This window comes from Atractosteus spatula, chromosome 15 (genome assembly GCF_055471065.1).
Source record: "Atractosteus spatula isolate fAtrSpa1 chromosome 15, fAtrSpa1.hap1, whole genome shotgun sequence".
NCBI lineage: Eukaryota > Metazoa > Chordata > Actinopteri > Semionotiformes > Lepisosteidae > Atractosteus > Atractosteus spatula.
In genome coordinates this window covers 22,949,840-22,976,512 of record NC_142720.1, presented here as the reverse complement: position 1 = coordinate 22,976,512, position 26,673 = coordinate 22,949,840, and the positions used below count along the sequence as shown (strand labels likewise).

At 39.4% G+C, this 26,673-nt stretch overlaps 1 protein-coding gene across 1 annotated transcript; it reads right to left on the bottom strand.

Annotated features, from left to right (window-relative positions):
* Nucleotides 1–26,673, bottom strand: sack1b (scaffolding CK1 anchoring protein B). Its single transcript, XM_088934396.1, has 5 exons — nt 26,427–26,673; nt 16,129–16,633; nt 11,544–11,708; nt 7,324–7,448; nt 1–6,623 (listed from the first exon to the last, which is right to left on the bottom strand). Exons 2-5 carry the CDS (start codon nt 16,573–16,575, stop codon nt 4,388–4,390), a joined length of 2,973 nt encoding a protein of 990 aa, XP_088790522.1. The 5' UTR covers nt 16,576–16,633; nt 26,427–26,673; the 3' UTR covers nt 1–4,387.

Below are 26,673 nucleotides of genomic sequence, written 5' to 3'. Positions count from 1 at the left end.
TTTTCATGGTTGACTTCTTTTTATTCCCTTTTTAAAATAGAACAGTTTAGCACAAAATCTCTCTCTAGTCATGATACTTTACACGCTGCACATAACAAACACAGACATATACAGAAATTGGAAAATTACTTTTAATTAACTTTTTTGCTCTCCAGTACTAGTCACGTGCTGTCATTTAAAGATGACTTCCGAGATACTGCTAATAAATGAATGACATTGTATTACACTTTTCTCTGCACTCTAAGAACTACATACAGTACATTACTTAGCAATCACTTGGACAAAACACCATACAATTGTAATGCATACGACACGGAAACCCCTGCATGCTTTAACTGGCACTCATTAACAGCACTCAGATGTGCTGCGTATTACAGTAGACAACAGACGCACTGCTTAAAGTAGTACATTCTGCTAAACAGTGTGAAAAGATGTGTATTAAAATGGATATACAGTAGGACAGTTTATACAGGACAGTACAGGACAGTGCAAAGTATGAACCCCCATCCAATGATGTTGCTTTATGTTGATTTAAACAGTTATATTGTATTTACACATTTTATTCATATGAATATTTGTAATCAAAATGTGAATGGTCAGCTATAACAGCAAAGCAAAAAAAAATTAAAATACTGTATGCTGGTTGGTCTCTACCAGCTTTAGGGTCCCCACTAGTTCTGTTGGTAGAGCATGAGACTCATAATCTCAGGGTACTGGGTTCATGTCCCATGTTGGGCACCAGGCTAACAACCCTCTCCTGTACAAAATGAATGTTACAGAAATGGCAACAGGATGGTGATTCCCCTACATGCTGGAAGGCATCTATCCATCTACCAACTTTGCAGGTGGGTGCAATTTTAGCCCGTTCTACTTTGCAAACTTGCCCACACTTTCCAGATTGGTTGGAGCTTGTTGATGGCAAGAATTTTCGTTGCCATATTGGATTCATGTCACTTTGACTGGCCCACTCAAGAACGTTCACTTTCCCTAATGTTAAGCCCTTGTATCATTCAGAAGGTTGGTCTCTTGCTTGATGGTGAATTTTTGTCACAGTTTTAGGTCTTTAGCAGACTGATGCAGGTGTTTATCTAAGATTTGCCTGTGCTTTGCTCCATCCAAACTCTGCTCAATCTTGAAAAGCTTTCCAGCCAGCAATGCAGCCACCTCCATGCCTGGGTGTAGGGTTGACTGCGACGTGTTGGGTTTGGGCAGTATCACTTAACCGCAGTGTTGCAAATTCTATACGGGATTTGAGATGGGTTTGCCACTCTGTCATTCAGGCCAGCTGTGGAGTTGCTGGAATGTGGCTGACTTATGAGCATGTTCTCCTGCCTCAGCCATTGATGTCTGTAGTTCCTACAAAGTCACCATTGGCCTCAACCAGCGCTGGCCTCAATCCATCACAAGTGGGATCTACCATGTCTTTGCTTTTTTCATTTCAATTATAATAACATTTTATAACTAATTATGTAACTTGTCAAATTAATTTTGTGCATCTGAACTAGTTAAGGTTTCTCACTGAAAATACAGAAGAAATTCTTATGCATGCAAAGTATTTTATTCAACATCATAGAGCTTTTTCACTGCACTGTATTTTGACTTGTTTCATTCTTTTTAAAAAATGCTCACAGACACCAGTGTTTCAATATCAGTCCTCATACCGCCACCCTTTCTCCGCAAACTGCTTATTCCAGATCATGGTTGCAGCAGCTCGGACTGTATCACAGACACACAGGGTGCAGTATGGAACTTCTTCACAACAGACAGGACACCAGCCCACTCGAGAGCACCCATGCACATGCAAGAAGAAAAGGACAATTCAGGGACACCAGACTACAACACCTGGAGAAATCCAATGTCAACATGATGACAAGATCCCATGCAAAGTTCACACAGTACACATGAGTATTACTGGAGCCTGAGAGCTTTGTGGCAGTGGTCCTATTAGCCTTTATGGAGGCTCTCCCCCATTAAAAAAAAAAACAGGCTGAAAATTATTTTGTAAATCTGAAAGGCTGGTGTCTCATTTTTCCCGATGTGTTTTGACAGCAACATTGCCACTTTGAAATGATCTCCTTGGGTCTCAAAAGCTAAATAAGCAGAGTTGGTACCAGGAGTGGAGGCATCTGAGGAAATTCAGGTGACTGCTGTAGTAACTGTTGGTGGACCAGTAGATGGAGCTCTTCCTCCTGCACCAGAGGTTTCAAATCCAATGCCCCAGTGTTGTAACAGGGGAGACTGTGCTGTGGGATCTGTCATGCTTCAGACATGGCATTATACAACTTACTTTTGCTTACTTGGTCTTCAATGACCAGACAACACTTTTTGTAAGAGTGGTTTAATCCCCAGTGTCCTGGCTAAAGTCCACTCCTGTCTTGTTCAGTCAAACCTATCTAAATTTCCTCAGTAATATGACACTTCTCCACTTGATGCGCAATAGTTTTCTTGGTGGATATCGGTCCTCTCCTGAGAATGAGAGCTACTACCATGAAGTCAGTGGGACTGTCTACTGCATTGCCTTTCTGAATATTTTGGAACACTAGAAGTGCTCCTGGATCACTTTTTGCCAAAAAATTGTACATTAATTTTTTTAGTAAAGAGGTACAATAAGAATGCTAGGAAGTGAACTGCGGTAAGCTGTCCATAAAATGAGATTAGTAGCAAATAATTGGCCAGGGGTATACAGTAGTGAGCCATATTAAATGATGTATCAGGGATTTTCTGCATAATGTGAATGTTTTTTTGTAATATTAATACAAAACTCAGTCACTCCCCCCTGAGAATGATGAAAAATCGTGAGGCAGCAATTCATTGTGTCACCTGACTTCATTCACATCAGCACACAGGTGTGAACCTGCTGTGGGAAAAGCTGACCAAGCTCATCTAGCAAGTTAACCACAACCGAGCAGAACACGGATATTGTTACAGCTCAAAAAAACTTTTCAATATGGGAATTTTATGCAAGTCAGTGTGTGATGAGATGGGTAGGTACAAGTGTGACAAGAGCAGCTCTCTGTACTCCCTTAGGATTCCAGCCCAGTCACTTGCAGGCCCTGAGCACACACACTGCCACACCTTAGACAACAGATAACTCTGGGGAAGAATTCAACATCACACCAGCGACTTGTGCATATCTGCCCCTTCTAGGATTCAATCACGGTCACTAGCAGAGCACCACTCTGTATCCAAAAGGAGAATTACACTACATCACAAGCCACAGAGTTTTATTCTGTCTAGACATCAGAGGAGGGTAAGCACAGATATTTATCCATCCATCCATTTTCTAACCACTTTATTCACTGGGTCAAGGGGAAGTTGGAGTCTATCCCAGCAAGTAACAGGTTCAAGGCAGGATACACCCTGTCCATCACACAGACAGAAACACGCACACACTCACACACCCTGGACAGGACACCAGTCCATCACACAGACACAAACACACACACTCACACACCCTGGACAGGACACCAGTCCATCACACAAACACGCACACACTCACACACCCTGGACAGGACACCAGTCCATCACACAGACACAAACACGCACACACTCACAAAAAGCACAATTTGTCTGGAACCCAATGAGCAAACCAGTATGTATACAGAATCTATGCAGATCACTGACCACTGCCCCATCTTGCTGGACAGCAAATATTTACATTCGAATTGCCAATCATGTATTGGTGAGCAAGTGTTTAAAGAATGGTAACATATTAACTGCATATTTGGGTCATTATTGATGATAATAAAGGAGTGTTTAAAATCCATTTGTTGGTTCAATTGTGTAATTACACTGGGGTTTTCATTGAATGGCATCAATTTTTTATTACAGGTATGTGACTAATTATAATACTAATTAAGCCTGCTAACCACTGTCCCTACCACACATTTCTGTAATGTAGCATGAAATATGCCATTATCACCTGTTTTTTTAAAGATTCTAAGCTCTGTGTAGCTACTCTAGAAATTCATGTTATCTCTCCACTTTGCAATGACTTTGCACTCCACTGACATCAGACTGAATTAAAATATTTGCTTTGCATCTTATTTTTCCTGAAACCCTGAATACAAAGCATGATCCCTTTATGCCTTAAAATGCAAATATCACATTTATCTCCCTACAGGTTAATAGTTCTATGTATCTGGCTTTTACAATATTTACAATAAAAGAACAGACTGTATAAAAGCACATACAGTGTGTGAGGTAATACAAAATGTAGTCCATTACATAATACACAGTACACAGTCTGACCCCAAGACCAGTACTAGGAGGATACTGTACATATATTCTAAAAAACGTGCCCAAGAAATCTGCTTCTCAGTTTGTCCTGATTTGACACTTGTGTGATGAGTTTCCCATCAGTCTTGTCAGTGCCCGGCGTCTCCGCTCACTTGTGTTTGTGAATGAAATTTCCCACTCTTTGCATGAATCTCCCAAACTTGTTTTCGTTGGGAGGGTATGTCTGGTACCCCGCACCATTGTGAGGCAGTAAACCGGCTCCTGCACGGCTGCTGAACAGGCTCTTCTTCTCAGGGGCGTGTATGGTCGTCGTGGCCGTCACGGTGTGGTCTGCGGGAGATAGTTGCTTCTCGAAGGTGCAGAAGGGCTCGAAGCGGCTGTACACCCGTTTCTCACTGAGACGGCTCCTGTGGAAGGCCTCCGTCGCCAGGCTCGGCCTCTCGTAGCGAGCGCTGCTCGACTGTGGCTTCCGCCGCTCGAGAGTGCTGGAAGGCGTGTTGGAGACGTTGGAGGTGCTTCGCTGCTCTTGCTCGGTCTGATAATGGAGCTGTTCGGTCCCGAATCGCGGGGCCGATGTACCTCCGACATTATGTGAAAAATCATTTTCCTTTGCTTGAGGCTTCGAATTTGCTTTGGCATGGGCAGTGCTGTCGACAGATTTAATGGAATTCGTCATGCTGCTGTTCTTCCCTTTGCCCGATTTGGAATTCTGGTCGTCATCATCAGATATTAAAGTGTCAGAACTGCTACACATTTTGTAATTGGAGTCATTTTTGCTCTTGGAAGAGCTATCTTTTTTGTCCGATAAGCTGAGCAGAGATTTGATCTTTTTGGTGCTCTTTTTGAAGAAGCGTGGTGAACCTTCACTCCCTTTGTTTGACTTCAGGGAGGGTTGGCCATTGCTTTCTCCAAGAGAACTAACAGACACAGTTCGCAAGGGTGGTGTCTGCCAGTTAGAGTTTGAAGGCTCGTGTTTGTCCACGTCATTCTTAATGTTGTGCTGTGAAGATGATCTCTGTCCCTCCAGTTGAGGAACAACAGGATTATTCTGACCAGCCCTCTCAGCCTCATTCCTAACCACTATATTAGTCTGTCCAAGAGCTCCAAACATGTAGCTAGGTGATTCATTTCTAGCACTGCAGTCCACATTTGATTTTGAGCCATTCAACTTATGCCTGTTATAAGAATAGTTCTCTTCCTTTTGTGCAAAATCAGGCTGTATTAATGGTGCTCTCTTAAGGGTGGAGTACACAGAGTGGTAGGGTTCTTTGCCATTTGCGTAGCTCAGATTTGTCTTGGGTTCATCGTAGACCTGCAGACTGCGTCTTTTTAGTATGTAGTCTTCCTGCCTCATCATGTTTTCCATGGGCATTACTGGGTTTCTCTGCAGGGAGGAATAAAACTTGTTGCCGCATGAAAGAGTTGGATCATCGTGTAGCTTAGAAGATGATGAGTTGGTTGCAAGGCTGCTAGATTCTGGCTGCTCTGGTATCGTGGACTTGAAGACTAGCGAGGATCGCACGCGTGAATGCATGTAAAGGGGATTCGGTTTGTTGTCTTTGCAGTCCATACCTTCGTAGGGGATTGTAAGGTGATCCAGGTAGTCCCCAGACTCCCCAGCAGGAAAGTCGCTGTTATTCAGGTATGATTCAATCCTCCATGTCCTCAGGAAGGACTTTGCAGTTCGCTCTAGAGTTGGCATGTTTTGTTGCAATGAAAGGACTTGCTTATCAGTGCCATGAAAGGACTGTCGGACATTTGACGTCCTGTTGTACGGTTGGGTCAGTCTTCCCTGGTGGTACTGATCCCCAATACCACCAGAGAGGTATTCATTCCTTCCAGGTGCCGTGTGCATATCACTGTCTGCTGCCACATTCCAATTGCTGGATAAGTATCTTGTAGCCCTCTGGGGAAGATAGGTACTTTCTTGTTTCTCTCCAGCATAACTGTGTCTTTTCAAGTAATTTTTTGTCTCAGGAAGCTGAAATTGTTGAATTCTGTTCTGTACGTTGAAGCCGGTATGGATTGCTGGTGTGTAGGTAGGTGTTCTTTTATGATATACATCACTGTCATAGTCTCCCAGGTTGTTCTTCGAATTGTACTGCCTTCCACAAGCTTTCATGTAAACTGTGTCAAGGGTGTGTCGCAGATGGTCTCTTCGTTCAAACTGTTGACCAGCATATGACACATGTGAGGTTAAAGGGCCAGTTCCATTCTGCCACTTTCCATTCTTACTGTCCAGCAATACGCTCTCCGGAGCAAATACTTGAGGTACAGTGGAGCGGGCGAACAGCATTCGGAATTCTTCATCGTAGGACTGAACAAGCTGGCCCGTGATAACCTGCACCATGCTGAGATTGATCTTCTCAAAGGACCACATGAAGCTGAAAGACATGCTTATGATGAGTAATGTCTTCAGGCTTAAAGTGCCAACAAACAGAAAACATAAAAATAAACATAACATTTTTCTATACATCCATTTAAGGATCATTTTATCCAGTACAGGGTCACAGGGGAGCCAGAGCCTAACCTGGAAAGTAACGTGCAAAACACCCTGGACAGGACACCTACCCGGGACACATACAGAACAGACACAAACAAGGACACAATTACACTAGGACCAATTTTCCCAGAAGCCAATTATCCTGTCAGTATGTCTTGGGACTGTGGGAGGAAAGCTGAGCACTCACATGAACTCAGGGATAGCATGCCAACTCCATTCAGACAGCACCCCAAGAATTGAACCCAGGGCCCCAGTGCTGCAAGACAGTAATGCTCACCACTGCACCACTGTGATGCCCTTTGTAATTTTTGATTCCTTTCATTTTTCATTGTGAAAACTTACAATATCATAATGCCAGAGATAGTGTAATTTTTATTATTAAGCAAATTATAAGATGACACTGTTTTATTTCTTTCACCAGTGTTGAGCATTGAACTATGAAGCTATAATCTAATTCTATAATCTATGTTTTAAATTGTCAATATAGACAAATATATAGAAATTATAGAAAAAAATCAGAATTCAGAAATGTGCTATCTCATAATTCTGGAATGCAGGAAGTTAAAAGGCTGATACTGTACCTGTAGGAACCATACACCACTGTCTGGCAGTCAATCAAGACAAACTTCTGCTCCATTGCTCCATGAAACTTTGCTCCAGACCTGCAGAGGTATTCTTGGCCCTTTACTGTGCGCACCCTCATGTTCTGTTCAAAATGAAACATAATGAGGGTAAGAAAACATCACGCAATATATTCCATAAGATTTGTACACATGTACACAGCCCAGTCCTGTTCCATTCATCTAGCAGGATCTCCACATGCAATTGTGGTGAGGACTGAGCTGCCCGTTCCTCCGCTTGCCACAGTTTCCAGTAGAACTGATATGTGGAAATCGCAATTAAAAGCTGAAGAAAGAAACAATTCTGAATGGCTAAAATATCAGGATGACACAGGCAAACAAAGAAAGCCAAACACAGTTACATTGAAAATCGGGAGATGCAAGCCTGAAGAAATGTATTTTGAACTTTTAAAAACAGATGTGGAGTGTTTTACAACTTCACCCTGGTTTTCCACAGCTGTGGTGTGCAAGTGAAGAAAACCCTGTCACTAAAAGAATGGCATGGGCTCACACAGCAATCTGCAACGCAATGAGTCACACTTGTCCCAGAGAGGTGAAATAACTCACAAAATCTCTGGGACAGTCAGGAAACATATACTTGACATTTAGAAGTCAGGGGTGGGATTTTAAGACTACTCCTACAGTTTACATGGAGCCAACACAGGGAGGTCAAAAGAGTAGTGATGTGCTTGTATAATTGAAATCAGTTTTAAAGTCTAGCAGCTGAATTTTGAAGATACATGTTGATAGTCCAGTCATTTTAATCTAAAGAAATGAAGGGAAACTGACTGAGACAAGTTATTTGGCAAATATTACTCTGGAGAAAGCAAACACCTTTGTAACATCTGTGGCATGAGTTTCAAATACTAAAGTGTACAGTACATAATCTACAATTCCTTTAGACCTACAGAAATAATATTAAATTATACATAATTGCAATGCATGTTGTATAGCTATTTTGAAATGCAGGTGTATTTTAGAAACAAATGGGTGCCAATTTGAAACTATGATGTGCCAGGGGAAGAGACAACCTGTAAGTACAAAAATGTTTAAATATACAGTATGACATTAAGCCTTAGGGTTCAGCAGAGCTAAAGTAAAATTTATAGATCAAGAAGGAAGGGAAGGTTTTGATAAAGTGCTTTTTTAAAGGGAACAGTAAGATCATAGAAGGTAGTATGAGTGTTGTATAGAACTACTACTCAAAAATGCTTTAATAAAGTCTTCTAAAGACTGCAGTCAGTAAAATACTGTCACGAGCAACCTCTTTGAATAAGTCAGCATTACATATGCATATAATCTTTTAGGTTTATTAGAACAGGTACTTACTGTATATAACCCCAACTCACAGAAAATGCAAATGAGTAACTGCCACAATTGAATATGCAGGGGCTTTATACAAACATCCAGCTCCCTGGTTATTAGTAATTAAACTAATACTTTGCCATCCTGCTCAGTCCTTTTTTTCTTTTCAAAACAGATTAGTGACAAGTAATGTATTTTTTAAAATGTTAAACCTGGATCTCCACCATGTCTTTGCCACCAAGGACACAAATCTCTCACAACAAGCAATTTCCATTTATTGACTTGGGGACGGCAATCATTTTATTAATCTTCATAACCCCCAGTTTGTCCACCAACCACAAACAGATGAAAACACACTATGAGTAGACTCTTACCGTTCTTTTATTTCAGTAGTTTGGTCAACCTGTAATTGAGGACGTGAGGAGGTATGATTTGAGTAGTTAGCTTCACTGGGGCAGCTCACCTGGCTGCGTAGACTGCCAATCTGCCTGAAAAGACTTTACAGTCTGTCTCACTAACTTTGTTTTCAACTCCATTGCTGCTAATGTATGTAGGGTATAGTGAATACCATTGTAACTACCAGAATTAACTACCTGGACATTAAAAAAGATTAGCCAATTAATATACTGTAACTTGTTCTCCAAATTAAGATTGTATGTGTATTTTATTTTCCATTTCCTGTACAATACTTTTTATAGAAATATCTCTTCACTTTTCAAATCAGTTTTAAACTTGGATATCAGTATTCATTAGTAAAGTGCTAGTGACTTTCAAAAATCTGGCCCTGAGTCAAGTGCTGTAAAAAAGCTTATTGAACAGTAATTGTTCTAGATTTTTGTTCTGTCATTATGGGCAAGACAGCGAAATTGCAGAGTCTGAGTAAACTGTCTGAACCATCGACATATTCAGGCCATTATAGGTGCCTGTCTGCAAACACAAAAGTAACACGTTTTGTATTATTTGTACTTTAAAATATTTAAGTTGTAAAAATTCTTGATTAGCCAGCAGATAAATGATTGCAATGTAAAAAGATATCCCTAAAAGCAGTATGGCTACTTTTATCTCAAGTACATTTTTCTGTGTGTGTGCTTGTTACTAACAGCATTGCACAAGTTTGTGCATGAACTCTGCCAAAGGCCTGTAGTAGGTGTGGCAGACAATGTCTTAATTGCCTTTTTTATTGCTTCTTGAAAAGGTTCAAAACTGTTATGAAATAAAAATATAGCCAAGCCCGAAAGCTGTTGGACATATTTTTATAGAAGACATATTTTTTCTAGTTGTTTGCAGGCTCCTAAGAAAATGTTTGTAAACTTGATAATTGGGACTATAAAGTGACAGTAAGACGTTTTAAGAATTAATGTCCAATTTTGTCATTGTATTTTGCTACAGTACTACAGAATACACTTAAATCAGTATAAAAAATAACAATAAATCAATCTGAAATGGTTCCTGAGACATATTTTCTATTGTCAACAGATGCGCAGATTAAAGAGCCTTTGACTCAAGAAGCCATTTACCTATTGCCTGTCATTTTAAGCCAAATTGCCCATCAAAGCCCATGAACACTTAAATGACAAATTGAAACAATCTCTGTGGAGATGTCAGTACAATGTTGTTAATTTGAATTTCGCTGAAACACAAGAGCACAGTGAAAATCAGCTGAATAATAAAGGCTTTTCCTGCAGACAAGCCAAAAAAAGGCTGTTCAATTGAGAGGTCCTGTCTTTCCCAGATTTTCAAAGATTGATAGTTTTTGCTTCATTTAGATTTCCTTCCAGGAATTTAAATGCTTGAAACAAATGTGTGTAAAACATATCACATAAAAATATAACTAAACATAGCTACTGTATGTACCACATACAGTATGCGCATATAGCTTAAAAATCCAGTCTTCCATTCAGCCTTCACAAACAAGTTTTAACCTGTAACATCCCTGTTTTTTCTGCAGAAAACACTAGAGACGCTTAAACCAGAACTTTGGCAACGCTCAAAGGGAGGGTACAGGATGGTGTGTCAGCAGAAATAATAGGTCACGAACAGCACATAACGCTTTGAGGAAGGTGTTTCTGTGTTCTAAACAGGTGGTTGGAAAGAGTTGTAACTGAGAAAAATGGGCTGCTCAACAAGAAAATCTAGAACAGCAAACAGTAGTCAGTCTCTGATTAGCTAGGAGTGTGAAAATACCATCAAATTCCTGGAGACGAAAAAAAATTTGTGTGCATCTGACCTTAATCACTTTAAGTGATTTGGTCAAAGTCAAGATAAAATAATATCAGGAGCTTATTTCTATGACTTTGTGAAAGTTTATTTGTGTTCTTTTTTTAAAATCTTTAGATTTGTAATTTGCAGGAATTCATCCAAACAGACAATTAAGAATGAATTCAGTACTGACTTTACTGGAAAGGTTCTGTAATACCTTGAATAAGTAACATGCATTTAGTGCTGTATCTATAACTTCAGTTTCAGAATTTTTATGTCACGAGGAAGCGCAACATTTTTCCATTGGTGTGCCTTTAGACATTAAGGGAATGGGCAGAGAATTTAGGAAGGGTCACATGAGACTGGCCACCCCCTAAGACTGTCCGTGCGGGAATCGTGTGGTGTACGGTCCATTTTTCACATTTGATGGACAGAAAATATGCTTCATTTTATTCATTCCTGCCTGGATAAGGCAAATATGAGGCAAACTCTGGTTAAAGGCTGAAATAATTTTGCTTAGAATACTAATAACAAAGTGCTTAGACCGGTGATGTACAGTATGTGTGTGTGTGTTTGAAACAGGGCAGTTGTGCTGGAGAATTTTCAGATTCCTGTAAGTGTACCATGGGGGGAAAGGCTGAAAAACACTGAGTTAGAAGCTTCATTATTTTTCTTACCCTCAGCCTCTGGACTTGAACGTCTTGCTTTTCAGCCATAGTGTGAAAGCTTTTGAATTGGAAATCATCAAGCAGTAGGTAAACAGGAACTCCCCGGACTGAAGCATCTACAACCTCTTTAAATATATCCACGTCTGTAAAAATGTCCATGACAATTGCAATGACCTGGAATGAAATGAGAGGGAAACATTTAAAATAATTAAAAATACACTTTATTTTTTTTAAAATAGCAGCACACAGCATATCCAGAATGTATCATATTTTGCATGAGACTAGAATGTAAAAACTTGAGTGAGAAAGCTGCTGTTTACTAATGGAAAAAAAATGCAATTTGCTTTAAATTTCTTTTGCATTGAATATGTTAAAACTTGCCAGTGTCTGGCTAACCACTGGTGTTTTCTATTGAAGCTTTTTAACATGGAGAGCAAGCTGGGGTATGCAAAAAGATAATTCCTAATGCACGAAATTGTAAAGGGTTAATAAAGTGATGTTATTATTATTATTATTATTATTATTATTATTATTATTATTATTATTAACATCCAGCCAGCAAGACTGAGATACGGCACAGGTAGCCAGAATCTATTCAGTTGTGTGCATTTCTCTCATTAAAGTTTTTTCTTTGCTGGTGGAGTGCTTTCAAAATTATGCTTGCATTCACTCTGGAGATGAACAGACAGGGTATTTTGGAATAAAATTGGATTTGAATCTCCTTTGAAAAGCCTTAGTTGCCAATGGCATTAATAATATTTGCTAAATGGTATGCCATTAAGTAGGTGACATTCTCAAACTGTTCCAAAGGAACAAGTAATAGGTTTATTCCTGCTGAAAACACAACGTTTTGGCTGTGGAGCCTTCTTCAGGTGGGAGAAAGATAGGGCAGTCAGCAAAGATAATATAGCCTGGGAAAACAACAGCCAGGAGAGAGGAGGAGGCGGGAGCAGGGGAGAGGCAGAGTGGCCAATCGAGTGGTGCAAGGTCGAGAGAGGTGAGGTGAGGTGTGAAACGAAACCTACAAATGAATAGAGAGAATTAGAAGAAAACAAGTCTGTCGTTGAGAGGAGGGGGAAGGTGTGAACCAAGTTTCAGGATAATTTCAGTTTCTGATGTCTTTCTGCTATGGGAGTTGAGAAACCCTACTTTGAGAACACAGACGGAGAGATCAGTATGATCATGGCCGTCAGAGGTGAAATGAGAAACCATGGGCTTGGAGAAATCTTTAATCTTCACAGCCCTGTCTCCGAGTCTCCTTCCTGTTTCCCCAGTGTAGATAGCTGGGCATTTACTGTAAGAGATACAGTAAATAAGGTTGCTGGAGGTACAAGATGTCATCTGACTTCAAGGCCCCTCAGGAATTGTCCTGAGGGGCCTTGAATGATTGTGGTATTAGATACAGTAAATATTTGCAGGTGATGCAGCAAGTTCTGTTGCAGGGTAAAGTTGCTGGTGTGGATGGTTGCTGAGGGCAGTCGAGGGAGCCGTGAACAAGAAGGTTACGCGGATTAGGTGGTTGGCAATATGAGATGATGGGGTGGTCAGAAAAGAGGTCCCCAATGGAGGGATCATCCTGTAGGATAGGAAAGTTGTCGTTAACGGTCCTGGGGATAGAGAGTGTGGTAGGTAGGGTAGGTAGATTAGGGTGGTAGGGAAGCACCAAAGGAATTTTTAGGCCGGGGGTTCCTGATCGAGTATATGGTCCGTGGGCTGTTTTTGGCTCGGATAAGGGCCCTGTCAATAACATAGGTGGGGTATCCTCTATTGATAAAAAAAGAGTGCATTTTGAGAGCTTGGTTCTGGAAATCGACGTCATCACTGCAGAGTCATCGTAGCCGAAGGAACTGTGAAAAAGGGAGAGTTTTTAGTGTGTTTGGGGTGAAATGAGCTGTACAGAAGATAACTGTGTGAATCTGTGGGTTTGTATTAGACCAAAGTAGAGAGTCAGGGATGGTTAATGGATAGGCTTATGTCTAGATAGGGAAGAGTTTCAGAGGATATGTTAACTGCATATTTGAGGGATGGGTGGAAGTTGGTGAAGTGATGCAGGAAGTGCTCTAGCTGGTCATTAGAGCATGTGGCGGCACCGGCGCAGACATCAATGTATCGCTGTAGTATGTATGTAGTCTACAATGTAGTAGAGGTCCAGGACAAAGCCAGTGTAGGAAGCGAAGAAGCCTACAAAACCTACCTGCCTACAAAAATATTGGCATTGCTGGGTCCCATTCTGGTGCCCATCGCAACCTCACTAACTTGCTGGTAAAAAAGCAGCTACCCACCTGAACTACTTCTCAATCAGTTGTCTAACAGAGCTGAATTTGTTAAATATCTTATTTAAAATATACCAGTGAAGCAGGGAAGTGGGTAAAACCTTGTTAATCACTCTCCAGCTCTCTGTGACTTTGGCTATGCTGTATGAAACTGGAAAAGTCACCCAATGATTCCAAGCTGAAACATGAACGAAGGTGTTTCTCAGGTGTTTCAGAAATGCAAACTCACAAAGTGGGCTAAATGTCATGTTAATTTGCATGAAGAATTTAATGATATAGAGTTGAAAGATATTCATAGATGTGAAGAACCTACCATTTGTTCATCTCAAATTCCTGATTGAAATAAAGATGGGCATTCTGTGCTGATAAAAACAAATGGTAATATACAGTACCTGACGGCAGAAGCACTGAATCCCTACTTACACATAAAAACATCATGTAATCTCCATAAAGTAATTACTGTTCTTGAAAGACTTTTTGTATAGTTTGCATTTTATTGTTCTCTCATCTGTTGCATAAGCCATTTTTTCATTCATTTTCATGTTAGCGAAGATATCATTCTTGACGTTTGCAGCTAGGAGTGTGTGAGAACGCACTGTGTCACAGGGTTATTGTGGTGACACAGAGGCATGCCTCCTTGTGCGAGAACTTCTGGCTCAGTAATACAAATTACTGCCAGACCAGAGCAACAACAGGGAGCAAGGCAAAACACACACAGCAGGACACAATTAAGGGAAGAGATTACAGGAAATCCAAATGATATAAAGAAAATTTTGCACAGGGTGGTTTTTATAGCAGGGAATTGTTCCCTGTGGTCAGAATGTAACAGTTGATGTTTAAATCTAGCAAGAGAGAGCACAAAGGAAAAAGATTAAAAATTATTGCTCCACGCCCACACACATACTTAAATATAGTTTTGGAAAATCAGCAGGAGCAGGAGTTAGAAAATGGCGAATAGCAGGTAAATGAGCTCAGATAGGAGAAAATGGACAGCAGGTCTGAGAGTGCGCCTGTAAATGCACAGAGGTCTCTCTCCTACAGTATTACTTGTTCACAATTGTCTGGAACATCAAGATTTAACGGAGGTGAAGCCTTTTTTGTGTCTATGAATAAATATTACTACTTCGTTTTCTGTTGTTCTTTTTTAAGGATTCTGTCATGTGGGGATCTTTGTAGCTACATTCTCCTTCGGGTAAGTTTCTGAAATGACATGCTAAGCATGCTAATCATATTGCACAGGCTTATTTCTCTTAATGAGAAAAATTAATTTTATTGCAGCAATGCTGATAGACAAGTATAGGAAGGCACAGCATTTTAGAAATTCTGAGGATCCCATTTTTGATTCATGTAAGCTAGGAAGTTGCCCATCTACCATGTGAAAGTAAGCAATGGTGGGGATTCCATTCTGTAGCAGCGGGGAGTCTTGACAGAAATCTCAGGTGAGTACATCAATTGTGTTTCTACTGAAGAAATCACCCTGATGTTGAACCACTGTATCAGCAGTTTGATCAATTGGAAACAAAAGGGCATTGTAAGTCAGGAGTCATGTAACTGGCAATGTGGGGTACCGTTTTAGTTTTCTCAAGAACCCCACACAGCTCTTATCACTCTTGGTATGAGTAACATGAAAGTGCCTAACTGATTGCATTTATGCCAAGAGAGAAATCGGAAAGCACACTTGTTTTGGCATCCTGTGATTACTGATTGCGTATTTGTGTAGCTGTTTTTAAGGAATGCTTCACATTTGCCTAACAATGACTGATTGGATCTGGGATTCTAATTACAATTTGAAGCAAACATTACCCTGTTCTGCTTTAAATGCAGAGGAAAAAGATGGATTAGAGTTAAAAATCTTTAAATTGCTGTTTAAAAGATCATAGGTAGCCTAAATAGTTTTTTTCAACAGAAAGTTCAAAAGGAAGCCAAAGTCTAATCTCACCCACTTCCGTTCTCCTATGTCTAAATACATCGCCTTCTGAGTACCTCCTTTGCATTTTCTTATCCACCTTCCCCTCCACCCCATCTGCACCCTTGCAGCAGCTCCCCAGCTTCTTCCTCATAAAAAAGGGGGTGGAGGGTCTGGTCAGCCTCATACTCCTGGACATTAATTAGGATCTGTCTTAACTACTGGAAAAGAAACTTCAAGATGCTGATAATGAAGGTTTTTCTTACATGTACCAAACAAAAATGTATACTTGAATATTCATGAATGATGCTGAATAACTGAAGCAATCAATAAAACCATTTGGCTATATTTTAAAAATGGAATTCTATAGTTTTAAGGGGTTTTTAAAGTGGTGTCAAAAGGAAGTCCTTAATACCTTTCTTGCATCCTGGATGTGTTTTCTTACAACTTCTTTGATAGTGGGGCAGTTTTGGCGTGGGGGGTGGAAGAACAGATCAATCTTGGTGCGGTTGATGGGATCAGGCAGGAACTCAGGCCAGCCCAGGTCCAGGTCTGGAGTCTCCACATCAGAATCCACCGGCCAGTAGGTCCCCGTGGAGGGTGTGTCATCGTGTGGTGCCTCATCATCCTCAGAGGGGCTGGCTGCAGGAGGCTTCTCCATGTTCGCCATGATGAACTCCAGCTCCTCCTCCGACAGGAAGTCCCCAATGCGCTCAGACACGAGAAAGTCCTGATAGCTCTCCTTGCCTCCACTCACTAGAGTGTCAATGGCTAGGCGGTACGATTCTTTGTAATGTGGCAGAACATAGTCTTCGGGCTTGAATTCTCCTTTCAGAGAAGACAGCAGTGATAAAGACTCCATCGTTACTGTTGCCTTATACAGCTCCTCGAAGGGACGTCAAGATGCTAATACTGGACACCTGCAACACATGTATTACATTTTTAGATAACTATAATTCTAATAGTATTTTACATGAATTAAGATGTGTTTTCATATTACATGATGTTGAATGCTTATTAAGCTACATGTATTTGTAACACATTCCATTCCTTTACACAATTTCTCTTATTCAATATGATCTAATTACTATTATCAATTTATTACTGTGTTTTACTAATATATGCATTATATTCATTTTCCAAATTTAATCTTTTCCTTGTCTGTCTCAAAATGTAAATATGAAAGCATGCATATAGCATTAAATGACCTGAGTATGTAAAATAAATCACCTTTGGATGAGGTACTGTATTTGACCAAGTTTATAATTACGTGGTCATTAGATCTTTAAGATCTTATAGCCTTATTATCAATTATAGCTTTCACCTCTGGAATATTTGGGCTTTGTCTTTGAAGTATTTGTCTTTTTGTACCCAAGGCAGTTAATTGGAGACATTTTGTTTGCAATACAGAGTCTTCTCTGTCCTGTAATTCTTGCTGTTTTGATGTAGCCCTTTTGTTTCATTTTGGTTTCTGTTTTCTCATTTTGGGTTACTGTTCTGTTCTTATTGCTCAGTGTTTGATTTGTTCTTAAAATAATATCGTATCTCCCTTTAGCTGGCTGGGTCCCTGCTGAGTGAAGCCAGAGGCCCGGGTTCGAGTCTCCAGTGGTGAGGGGCTGGCCTGAGGTGGCAGTGGTGAGGGCGCATACCCATGTGACCCTGAGAGCAATACAATATAGTTCAAAGCTGGAGACTATGATTCTTCATGCTGTGTTTGTATTTCTTGGTGTAGAATCCCAGACATATTTTTGTCACATCAAGTGTAATCAGGAGATGGAACAATAACTCAAATTTCCATTTGAATCCCTAAGCACCAACATTTTTACTGCTGGTTGACTGATTACTAAAATTACATTTTAATTAAATAATGTCTTACCAAACTGAAAAACTGTGTTCTAAATTTTGAATTCTGACTTAAATTTTTGTCTTTCTTCGTACACTGGAACAAAGCTCTTACTGTGTGATAAAACAAGGGTCATTTTAAACTGTAAAAGAAGAAATTCTTTTAAACTTTAAAAATTCTGTAAATGGCAAATTTGTGTATTAGGATGTCATGAAGGCAAGAACATTACGTTTTAAAGAATCAAGATCTAATAAATACCTATAATTTAATACAGCATTTAAAGAACATGTTCAAATTATTTCTCCTCTCAATAAAGTCAGAGATATTTTAAATAATTATCTTAATTTAGAACAATACCAATATAGTCTTCACTGGACTAAAGGTGGCCCAAGTTTAGGGATGAGTTGTACTAAAGTTTAGGGATGCAAATACTAAACTACACCTACAGTATGCACAAAAGAAATACAACACAAGTCTAATGGACCTAATGAAATATATGTTTATTACAGATATCATAAACAATCACAGAAAATATAAGTAAAAATACTGTACATTTTAGTATTGTGTATTTTTGAAATGACAAGTATGATTTCCCTGGGCATACAGTATATATACTCCAGGTAACATTGTACAAACAATACAGACCTTTAATAGATCTTTAAATAGACTCTTGCTGTGCTCTTTTTTATCCTGTAGTGAAGGTTGTTGTCTGCCTTTGAAGGCATTAGGAGGTTGGTCCCTGTTCTTTTTCATATTCATTGTTAATTGGAATGTTATGGGGGGTAGTACTGGAGAGCTGGTCAGATGTTTGTAATAGGGATGTTTATGTTAATATTAAATTTACTTCTATTTTTTTCTAGGTTAGTTTAATTTGGTGTAGTCAGTTAGTTGTGAGGAAGACTTTTGTTGGCAATGCCATCGTTATTGTTTTTTTGGGACAGAAGCCTAGAATAATTGTAGTAGATTTCTTTTATAATGTGCTTTCCAGCATCCCTATTCCCCTTAGTGTGACCGTTTTATCTTGCCAGTATGTTTTTTTAACTTTTGTCATTATTATTCTAGCAGATACACTCTGTGTTGCCATTCAGTTTGTGCCCTTGTGTCCATTAAACCCAGCTTACATGCTGCTCTCTCCCCTGCCCTAGACGTACATAGAGTGGGGGTGTAACAGTCCCTTTGATGTTCTGCTGGACTCGGGTCATAAAAGAGAGTTGGCCACGCCAAAGCCGAGACATTGTTTTCTTGTTGTGTCATTGTAATCCTAGATCTTTGTGGGCTTGCATTGCCCTGCTGGAAAACTGACACTTCCTCATTGGTTCATGCTATTTGTCAATATATCACTGAGCGGTAAAGCTAGCCTTCATCCACTCTAAAGGCTTTATAATTATGTAAAAAGATATTCCTCTCTACTTCATCACATTTCCACTAATAACTGCTTTGCTTGAACAATGCAAATAGCGCTGAAATACAGCATTCATCACTGAAATAAACAGTCCCCCTTCTCTATTTACTATTCACTGTCCCAGAGAAGACAGTGATTTCATCTCTCGGCTATGAAGGTTACTCCTGAGGAGCCCCTGAGCACGCATATCATTTTCATGCAGATGGTCAGCTTCATTCTGCTGAAGATTACTCTTCCTGGAATCTCTCATGCTGTAGCTGACTATACAGATGAATAATACACATGTGATAGTCCTGGGCCAGTGTGGCAACCCCCTGCCTACCAGGGTATGGCCTGTCCTTCAGTAATACCAGTTTCTTGGCTTCTGTTACATTGTCTGCTTATTGCTGAAGCAGAACATTTCTTTCCCCAGGAAACATTTCTTACATTTAGGCCATCTTCAATCATGTCTATAGTAAACATACAGACTCCATTACTCAAGACAGCATGGTGATATCTACTGCTACTCCTATGTTAATTGAAATCATGTTGTTTGGATTGGCCATTTTCAATAAAGTAATTTGGGGAATTTTAACTCTACTCAAATACTTAGCCCCCAGTGTTTTCATGATATCACATATGTTATGTTATGGAATCATTCTACACAATTGACAGACCTATTTACTCATTATTTAAATTGTGAATTACATTATGTATGTGCTCAATGAGCGTAAAAAGCTTAATTTTCTTTACTTAAAGTGTCCAAATGAAAAATAAGCTCCAGTGTTCTAAACAGAGTTTAGAAAAGCGTAAGTATGGACTCCAACTCCAATTAAGAGAAAATGAAAAGATGTAAATGTGTTTGGTTTGGGTTAGACTTAATTCATTCTGCTGAGGGAGTGATGGCCTGGGTGCAGGGAAAATGCTTTCGGAACTAAAAATATAGGTGGAGAATACCAAGCTGGAGATGAAAGCTGTGAAGGGAAAGTTGCCGAGTCAATTCCTACATATCGGATAGGATCCGAGCTGGCTCAAGACGCCTGACACTAGGGCCCTGTGTTGCAGTCCTGCATGGCGAAGGGGCCAAAGAGGACAAGAGGCACCAGGATGAAGCCAACAGAAGGACAGAAGTGAGGTGCAGAGATAAGACGGTGATGTGTGAAAGAGGAATCCCAGTGTCATGAGCATGTGGAGATACTGTAAGTGCAGAAGAGAAGCTGGCGCGCTGTGTAATTGTAAACACGAAAGAGAGAGGGTGGATGTGGTGGTAGTTAGGAGTCAAGGAGGACGCCAATTAGGTGAGGGACCAAGGTGTGACTACCAACACGACAGGGACTTGGGACGTCTGATCAGGGCTGATGAGTCAGAGAGTCTCTGCAAAATTCAACAACAATGAAAGCAACCCAGCAACAATAAAACACAGCAGGACATGACAAGACTGAGAGTAACAACAAAATAGGGAAGCGGCAAAAGAGAGACAAACAAGCAGAGGACGTTTTGTTGGCACAAAGATAACAATAATGACATCAGCAGCTGGTGACCTGACAGGAGGAACAGTGGATACCAGTGTTGAGGTCCTGATTGGAATTGGAGACCTAGAGGAAGGTCCAAGAAACGGGAAGGCTGCATTCCAGCATTCTTTTTTTCTCAAGGCAAGTTATTGCAGAAGAAAAACTTTCCACTTGGCTAAACGCACTCAACTGACTGGTGGTTGGATGGGAAGGTGCACAGATGGTGGGCTAAGCTGGTGGAATAAATCATCTGAGAGAGGGAAATGAGATCATGAAACAACTTGTCAGATGAATCTCAGGATGGCGGGAGCTCCATGAAGGCACTGGAGTTCCTGCCGTGGAGTCCTGCAAGCTGAGCCTGAAGGACTAGGTGGAACGTATGAGTGAGAGGAGACAAGAGGCTGAAGGGAAGCAGAGCAGCTGCTGGGGAGCACAGCACAATAAGTCATACAGCAACGGCTGCTGTGAGAGTGAGCTAGATATCTGATCTCCAGCCTAGACGACCAGAACTGAGTCCCAAGGCTCTGATAAGAAGTATGATGAATGGTAGTGAACAGTTACTGTACCGGTCTTGATTCTGTTTAATAAGGAGGTGGGGGGCATGATGGTGTGGGGGTCGGTGCTGTTGTCTCTGGGGTGCAGTTCTAGCCTGTGTGGAGCTTGTGTGTTCCCTTTCTCCAAGCACTGCAGTTTTCCTCCACAGTCCTAAGACATGTAATCTATGTTAGCTGGTGTTTCTACATTGTCGCTGTATGTGTTTGTGTGAAAATCATGTGATGGACTGATCCCATCCAGTGAGTTTCCTGCTTTGCACCTAAAATTTGACAAGTTAGGTTACAGTTCTCCACAGCTTCAACCTGGCAGAACCTGAACTAATCCATTATTAAAAATGTCTGGTTTCATACTTTTGAAGCACTAATTGACTCAAGTAGAGTTTCTTAGGAGATAAAGTTTAGAATGAATCATGATCAGTTCCTTTGATACGTTTTTTATGTTTGTAGAGAAAGACTACAATAAATCACAGAATCCCCTTTTCCTAGTCCTAGAAAAATATTATTTAATAGATAACAAAGCGCAGGTGATGGAAAACAAAGATAACAGGAAGGGTTTAAACCACAGACTAGTCACATAGATATACTACTGATATTTGTTTTGGATGCAACACTGCTCAATATCATCAAGTTCCAGAAAGCCTTTTACTGTATAGGCAGCTTCTCACAGTACAGAAAATATATGGATTACCAGGGACGTTACACAAGATTATAGCCGATCACACCAAATGTTCACAAGCTGAGTGACGTCTGAGAAGCATGTCATTTATATTCTTACCATCTCATTTTGGGAAAAACAAGATAGTAAGAATGGTGAGAAAATGTGTAGTACATAAAAAAACAGCAGAAATACGTGGCATGGCTATCTAGAGTTTGCCCATGATATCTTATCCATGGAGCAGATAGCCAAAAAAGAAACAAGAAGAAAAAAAGAAACCTATGAAATAGCTGACTTGTCAAGGAACGTATTGTGAAATCAAAAGAAAAACTGAAGTTATGCAAATTCACAGGCAATTTGAAGAAGGAAATCCAGCTTCATCCGAAGCACCATAAATTATGATGAAGGCACCTCTAGGCAAGGTGTGAGGAGCAGGAGGCAGCAACAACACTTTATCACACATTAATCATTTCTAGAAAGCAAATCAAGTGTCATTTTTGTGCCCTATTTTTATTAGTTTCATTTTTTCCTCAAAGAAGAACAAAATGGGAACAAAGCAGTCTGACGCAACATCTCCCCAGTCCCCGACAACGCTGGACCTGTCCTCCACATTCCCACCCAAAACCAATCAGCAAGCTGGGACAGAAACCTCGCTGCACACCAGCTGCAGGACGCCAAGTCTTCGTCACACATCCCCTCCCTTGTGGCATTTCAGCCTCAAGCTTCCTCGACTGAGTCTGCACTAGAAACTACTGTAGGCACGAGCTTCACATGATGGTGACTTTGTGAGGAGTGAGGTATGACTGAAGCAAATATAAGTGACTCATTTGATGATTAGGTTTTATGGCGTCCTAATTTATATTTTCCGAAATGTTCCAGGCAATTTATCCTGTTACATTCAATCCCTATTTCAAATAGCAACAACTTCTAAAGGTTTGTATGAAATGTCTAACAGAAAAACACAGAAGAAGCGTGCCAGTCACATTGTGTTTCTCCTGAGGTCCACCAGGAACTGTAAGGCAACATTTGAATTTAGAAGACTTAAGTTTATAGCAGCCTGGTTTGTTATTTTTTCACTTCGGGCTGAAAAGTGGAAATTAAATAAATAAAATGTCAATTAAACGAGTTCACCAGTAGATGCTTATAAAAGATGATGAAAGCGATATGGTTTGATAACTGTAACAAACTGATTTAAGTTTTAACAAACTGATATTGGAGCAATTTTTAAAATTTCAATTCGGTTAAAGTGACTCTGAATGTACATCTCGTGACATCTTGCTTTTCTTCATGTACTGTACAAGTTCAGGCAAAGAGAGCAATGAGACTATACTGAGAATTATTCAGTGCCCACAGCTTTTCATATCGTATAGATGAACTATCAAAAGTTCAGGGCTCACCTGGTATTCAGGTATTTTTTTTCTGTCAGCTAAAACATTTTATGACTCACATTAATCACTAAATTTGTATAGAGTTAATGTTCTGTAGAGACTGCTTCTAGCATTTTAAACAGAAAACAAACAACAAGCTTTCAGTTTTCATTACCTTAAAGATATTTTAATACCGTACCTTTAGGGCAGAAAAATGTGATAAACCATTCCAAAGTAAAAATGAAGAGAGCATGCTATACTTGTTTGACAGTAGGACAATGTGGTCAGCGTTTTCAGGTAAAAAATCCTTTATGATTTTGTATTAGCCAATAATATTAATGACTTTCACTTTTAAGATGTCCAGTCAGATTCAGAATGACAATGAACAGTGGGCTGCCCACTCACAGGCTCTGGCCTTGTCTTATGTCCACAGTGCCATCTGTCTCCCATTCAGGGTGACAGGAATCCTACTTGTACTGCCAGCTGGTTGACTGCGCATTCCGAATGCTTTTGCCTCTGAAAATGTTGGATAGAGAAAGTCTAAAACTACCTTGAAATCAGCAACAGTTTTATGATGTTTTATTTAAAAATCAGTTAGCTGAATTAAAGGATTCTATGATTGAAAATGTAGCCCAAACAAAGACAAAGGGGCATGAGAAGCAAGGTTTGACAGCAATTTCAGTATGTTGTATACAGTATGTTTGCACTTCAGGATATACACACACATTAGGCATAAAGACAAACTACACATAGATTAACTGATGTTCTGTCTCATACGGTCTCTAAGTATTATGCACAAAAATGTTGGTCTGATCAACTTGAACAGGCTTGCAAAATCATGCCTGATATCAGCGTATCTTCAGCATATCTTCCTTACAGCAAGCTTTAATGTTATACAACTTTTGGCATGAAATTTTAGTAAACTTTGCCTCCTGAATTTCAAATAAATGTGGTTCATTTCTAAGGGTGTGCAGAAAAATCTTCAAAAACTTAGATCTCTATGGCAAAAAATTAAACAAAGGTTGCGTTTTTTCTCTGTCTTAATTTCACCCTACTAAATACTTTAGAGCAGGGACTTCTAAATCTATGGTCTTCTGATTTTTGTAACTCAGTTCTAATAAGAATTGTACCGTTTTTTATACTTATTTTTCAATTTTCTTTCAGATCATAAAAAGTCAAATGATTTTTGTTATTGATATCAACCCTTTACCAATTTCTGAGGTTCAGAACTTCAATCCTTCTGGTACATTACCTACAATGTCACCATCTGCACCTCTGAAGATGCAAACAGCAGAAAATAGATCTAAGAGTCTCATCCAATAATCTTGAAGATTGTTAAGAATAATATCCTTGGTTAGTATTGTATATTTTAGGGTATTTGTGAAATAAAAGAATGTGCACAGAAACAGCTAAATAGATCAATTAAAGGCATTACCTAGCAGACTAGGTACAGTACTAAATTGAAAACCAACAGACATAGTAACCGATCAGGACTAGAACTGAGAACCAGTTTAAAGTGCTATAAAAGGTAGTCCTAACAGACTACGCAATGTAAAAAGCCCACTGTCCATCTGGTTTCAGCCTGGAGTTGTTTACATAGCAGTGTAGCCAATAAATGAACTGGCATGACAGTTCATCCTTGTTCCAGATCAGATTAGTTGAACAATCTAATAGTCTTGCTCTCAGCTCAGTTAGAAGAGGTAACTTCCCACATACTGCAGATTGATGCTGACTCAGAGGCTAAAACTAGATAATGATTCCCTCCTATTCCTCTCAAACATGGAGCATTCTATTCTTTGTTAAAAATGAATAGGAATTTTATTTACACTTTTAACTCTCTTAATGTTATCTAAGTAGGATAAGAATCCTAGAGAGAGCTCTGCATAGGCATAATATTTGATGAATTAAAAATGATCATAGAGCATATTCAAAAATATTACGACAAAAAAAATTAAAAGAGTACTTTGATCAGAAAGCATTCATAATTAAAACTAGTTCAACAAGCAAGCCAGAAGGTTTTGTCTATCTAAGAAGCAGAATACTTAAAAAAAAAATAAATCCATCTTAAAAAAGCAAGATATCTGTCGCATTTTAATCAAACTGTGCTCTAATTCTCAAAATATCCAAGATCTGGTCATCATGTGATATCCACCTGTGCTGACATTCAGTTCTTTAAGAGCTGAATGTATTAAATCTGAAAAAGATTCCTGACTGCCTTATCATACCATGCCATGGGCTTAGGCCCAGACTTAATCACAGCTCTGACCCCTCCACAGGTCACAAGTTATTGCTTCAGTCCTTCATTGCAGGTTTTAAATGATGAAAGAAAACTCTGCCAGATAAAATATTAAATCTGAACTACTTTTAATTTTTCTGTATTCTAGGTTTCTGTATTCTGTAGAATTGATACAGAAGGGTAAAACTGTATTGACAGCTATAATAACAATATCGATAATCGATAATGTATATTTCAGCAATGGATTGCATAGCAACAAAACTTTATTGAAAACAAACGCATATATGACAACACTGAATTCTAATTAAAAAAAAAACAATCTGTAAGGGACTGATAAGTTAAATGTTATCTGATAAGCAACGTTTTTTTCTGAGTGACGACTATGTTGACCTCACATGCTAACACCTACAGTAGAATGTTGGTGTGCAACATGTGTGTCACATGTTTCCACATGCTGAGGTCATGATGGAGTTGTGTTCACTCTTTTCCACACATGTTTATTAGAGAGCAGACCTGCTTGGGGAAAATACGCCAAACTGTTTTTTAAACTTATCTGCAAAATAATAGGTTTTCTTAATATTCTATTTCAAGTTTTATACTAAGCCTAAAGTACCTTTGATTCACAATATTTTCACAATGTCCAATGCTTCCTTTCAAATTCTAGTTCACAGCTAGAAAGAAAAATGGAATACGGGGGATCTAAAAGAATAAATCTCTCCCTAAATTCATCGTAGAGAAACACAAATTCTTCAATCAATCTGACACCATTAAACTTGGAAAAACATTTCCGTTAGCAGGAAAGAAACGCATATATTTCCATTCAAAATGTGTGCTTGTCTTGTCATTCAAACAAGACACCTAACACTTTCATAAATGCCTACTGATGAGTAGTACTGATATTTTAAGTACATATTTGTTAGCAATCTGGAAATGTATTGCTAAAGTAAATTTAGAACATGTTAATTCAAGGTAAGAGCACAACTTTAACAAAGTTTTCAAGATAAACAACCCTGCAGGAAAATGCATTTTACTAGATGATGAAAAGTAGACAGAAGAATTCCACAGTTTATACTCAATTTTGAAACATAAAGACAATTGGGTTTTTTTCTAAATAAGTATCTCAAAGCAGTATTATGTTTCTTTAAATGGGCTTGGATGAAACTTACTTTCTCATTGTCAGTAACAGGCAAATCTTCATCGATCCCTTCTTAAATTCCCATTAAATCTAAAATGTCTTCAGAAGCATTAAAAAGCATAAAAACATATATACATGCGCAAGGAAAGTATCTAAAACACCAGCATTTAAGAACTTTCCCACCAAAGAAGCAACAAAGACTAATCTAGGTGTTGTCGCTAAAGAAAAGCACAGCACTGCTGGAAGGGTGTGGAAACCAGTTTTCGCATGCAAATAAA

Coding starts and splice junctions, on each gene's coding strand:
- sack1b (XM_088934396.1), bottom strand. CDS start 16,575: ATGGAGTCTTTATCACTGCTGTCTTCTCTGAAAGGAGAATTCAAGCCC. Junction 11,709..16,128: donor ACATCCAGGATGCAAGAAAG/GTATTAAGGACT, acceptor ATTTCATTCCAG/GTCATTGCAATTGTCATGGA. Junction 7,449..11,543: donor TTCAAGTCCAGAGGCTGAGG/GTAAGAAAAATA, acceptor CATTTTGAACAG/AACATGAGGGTGCGCACAGT.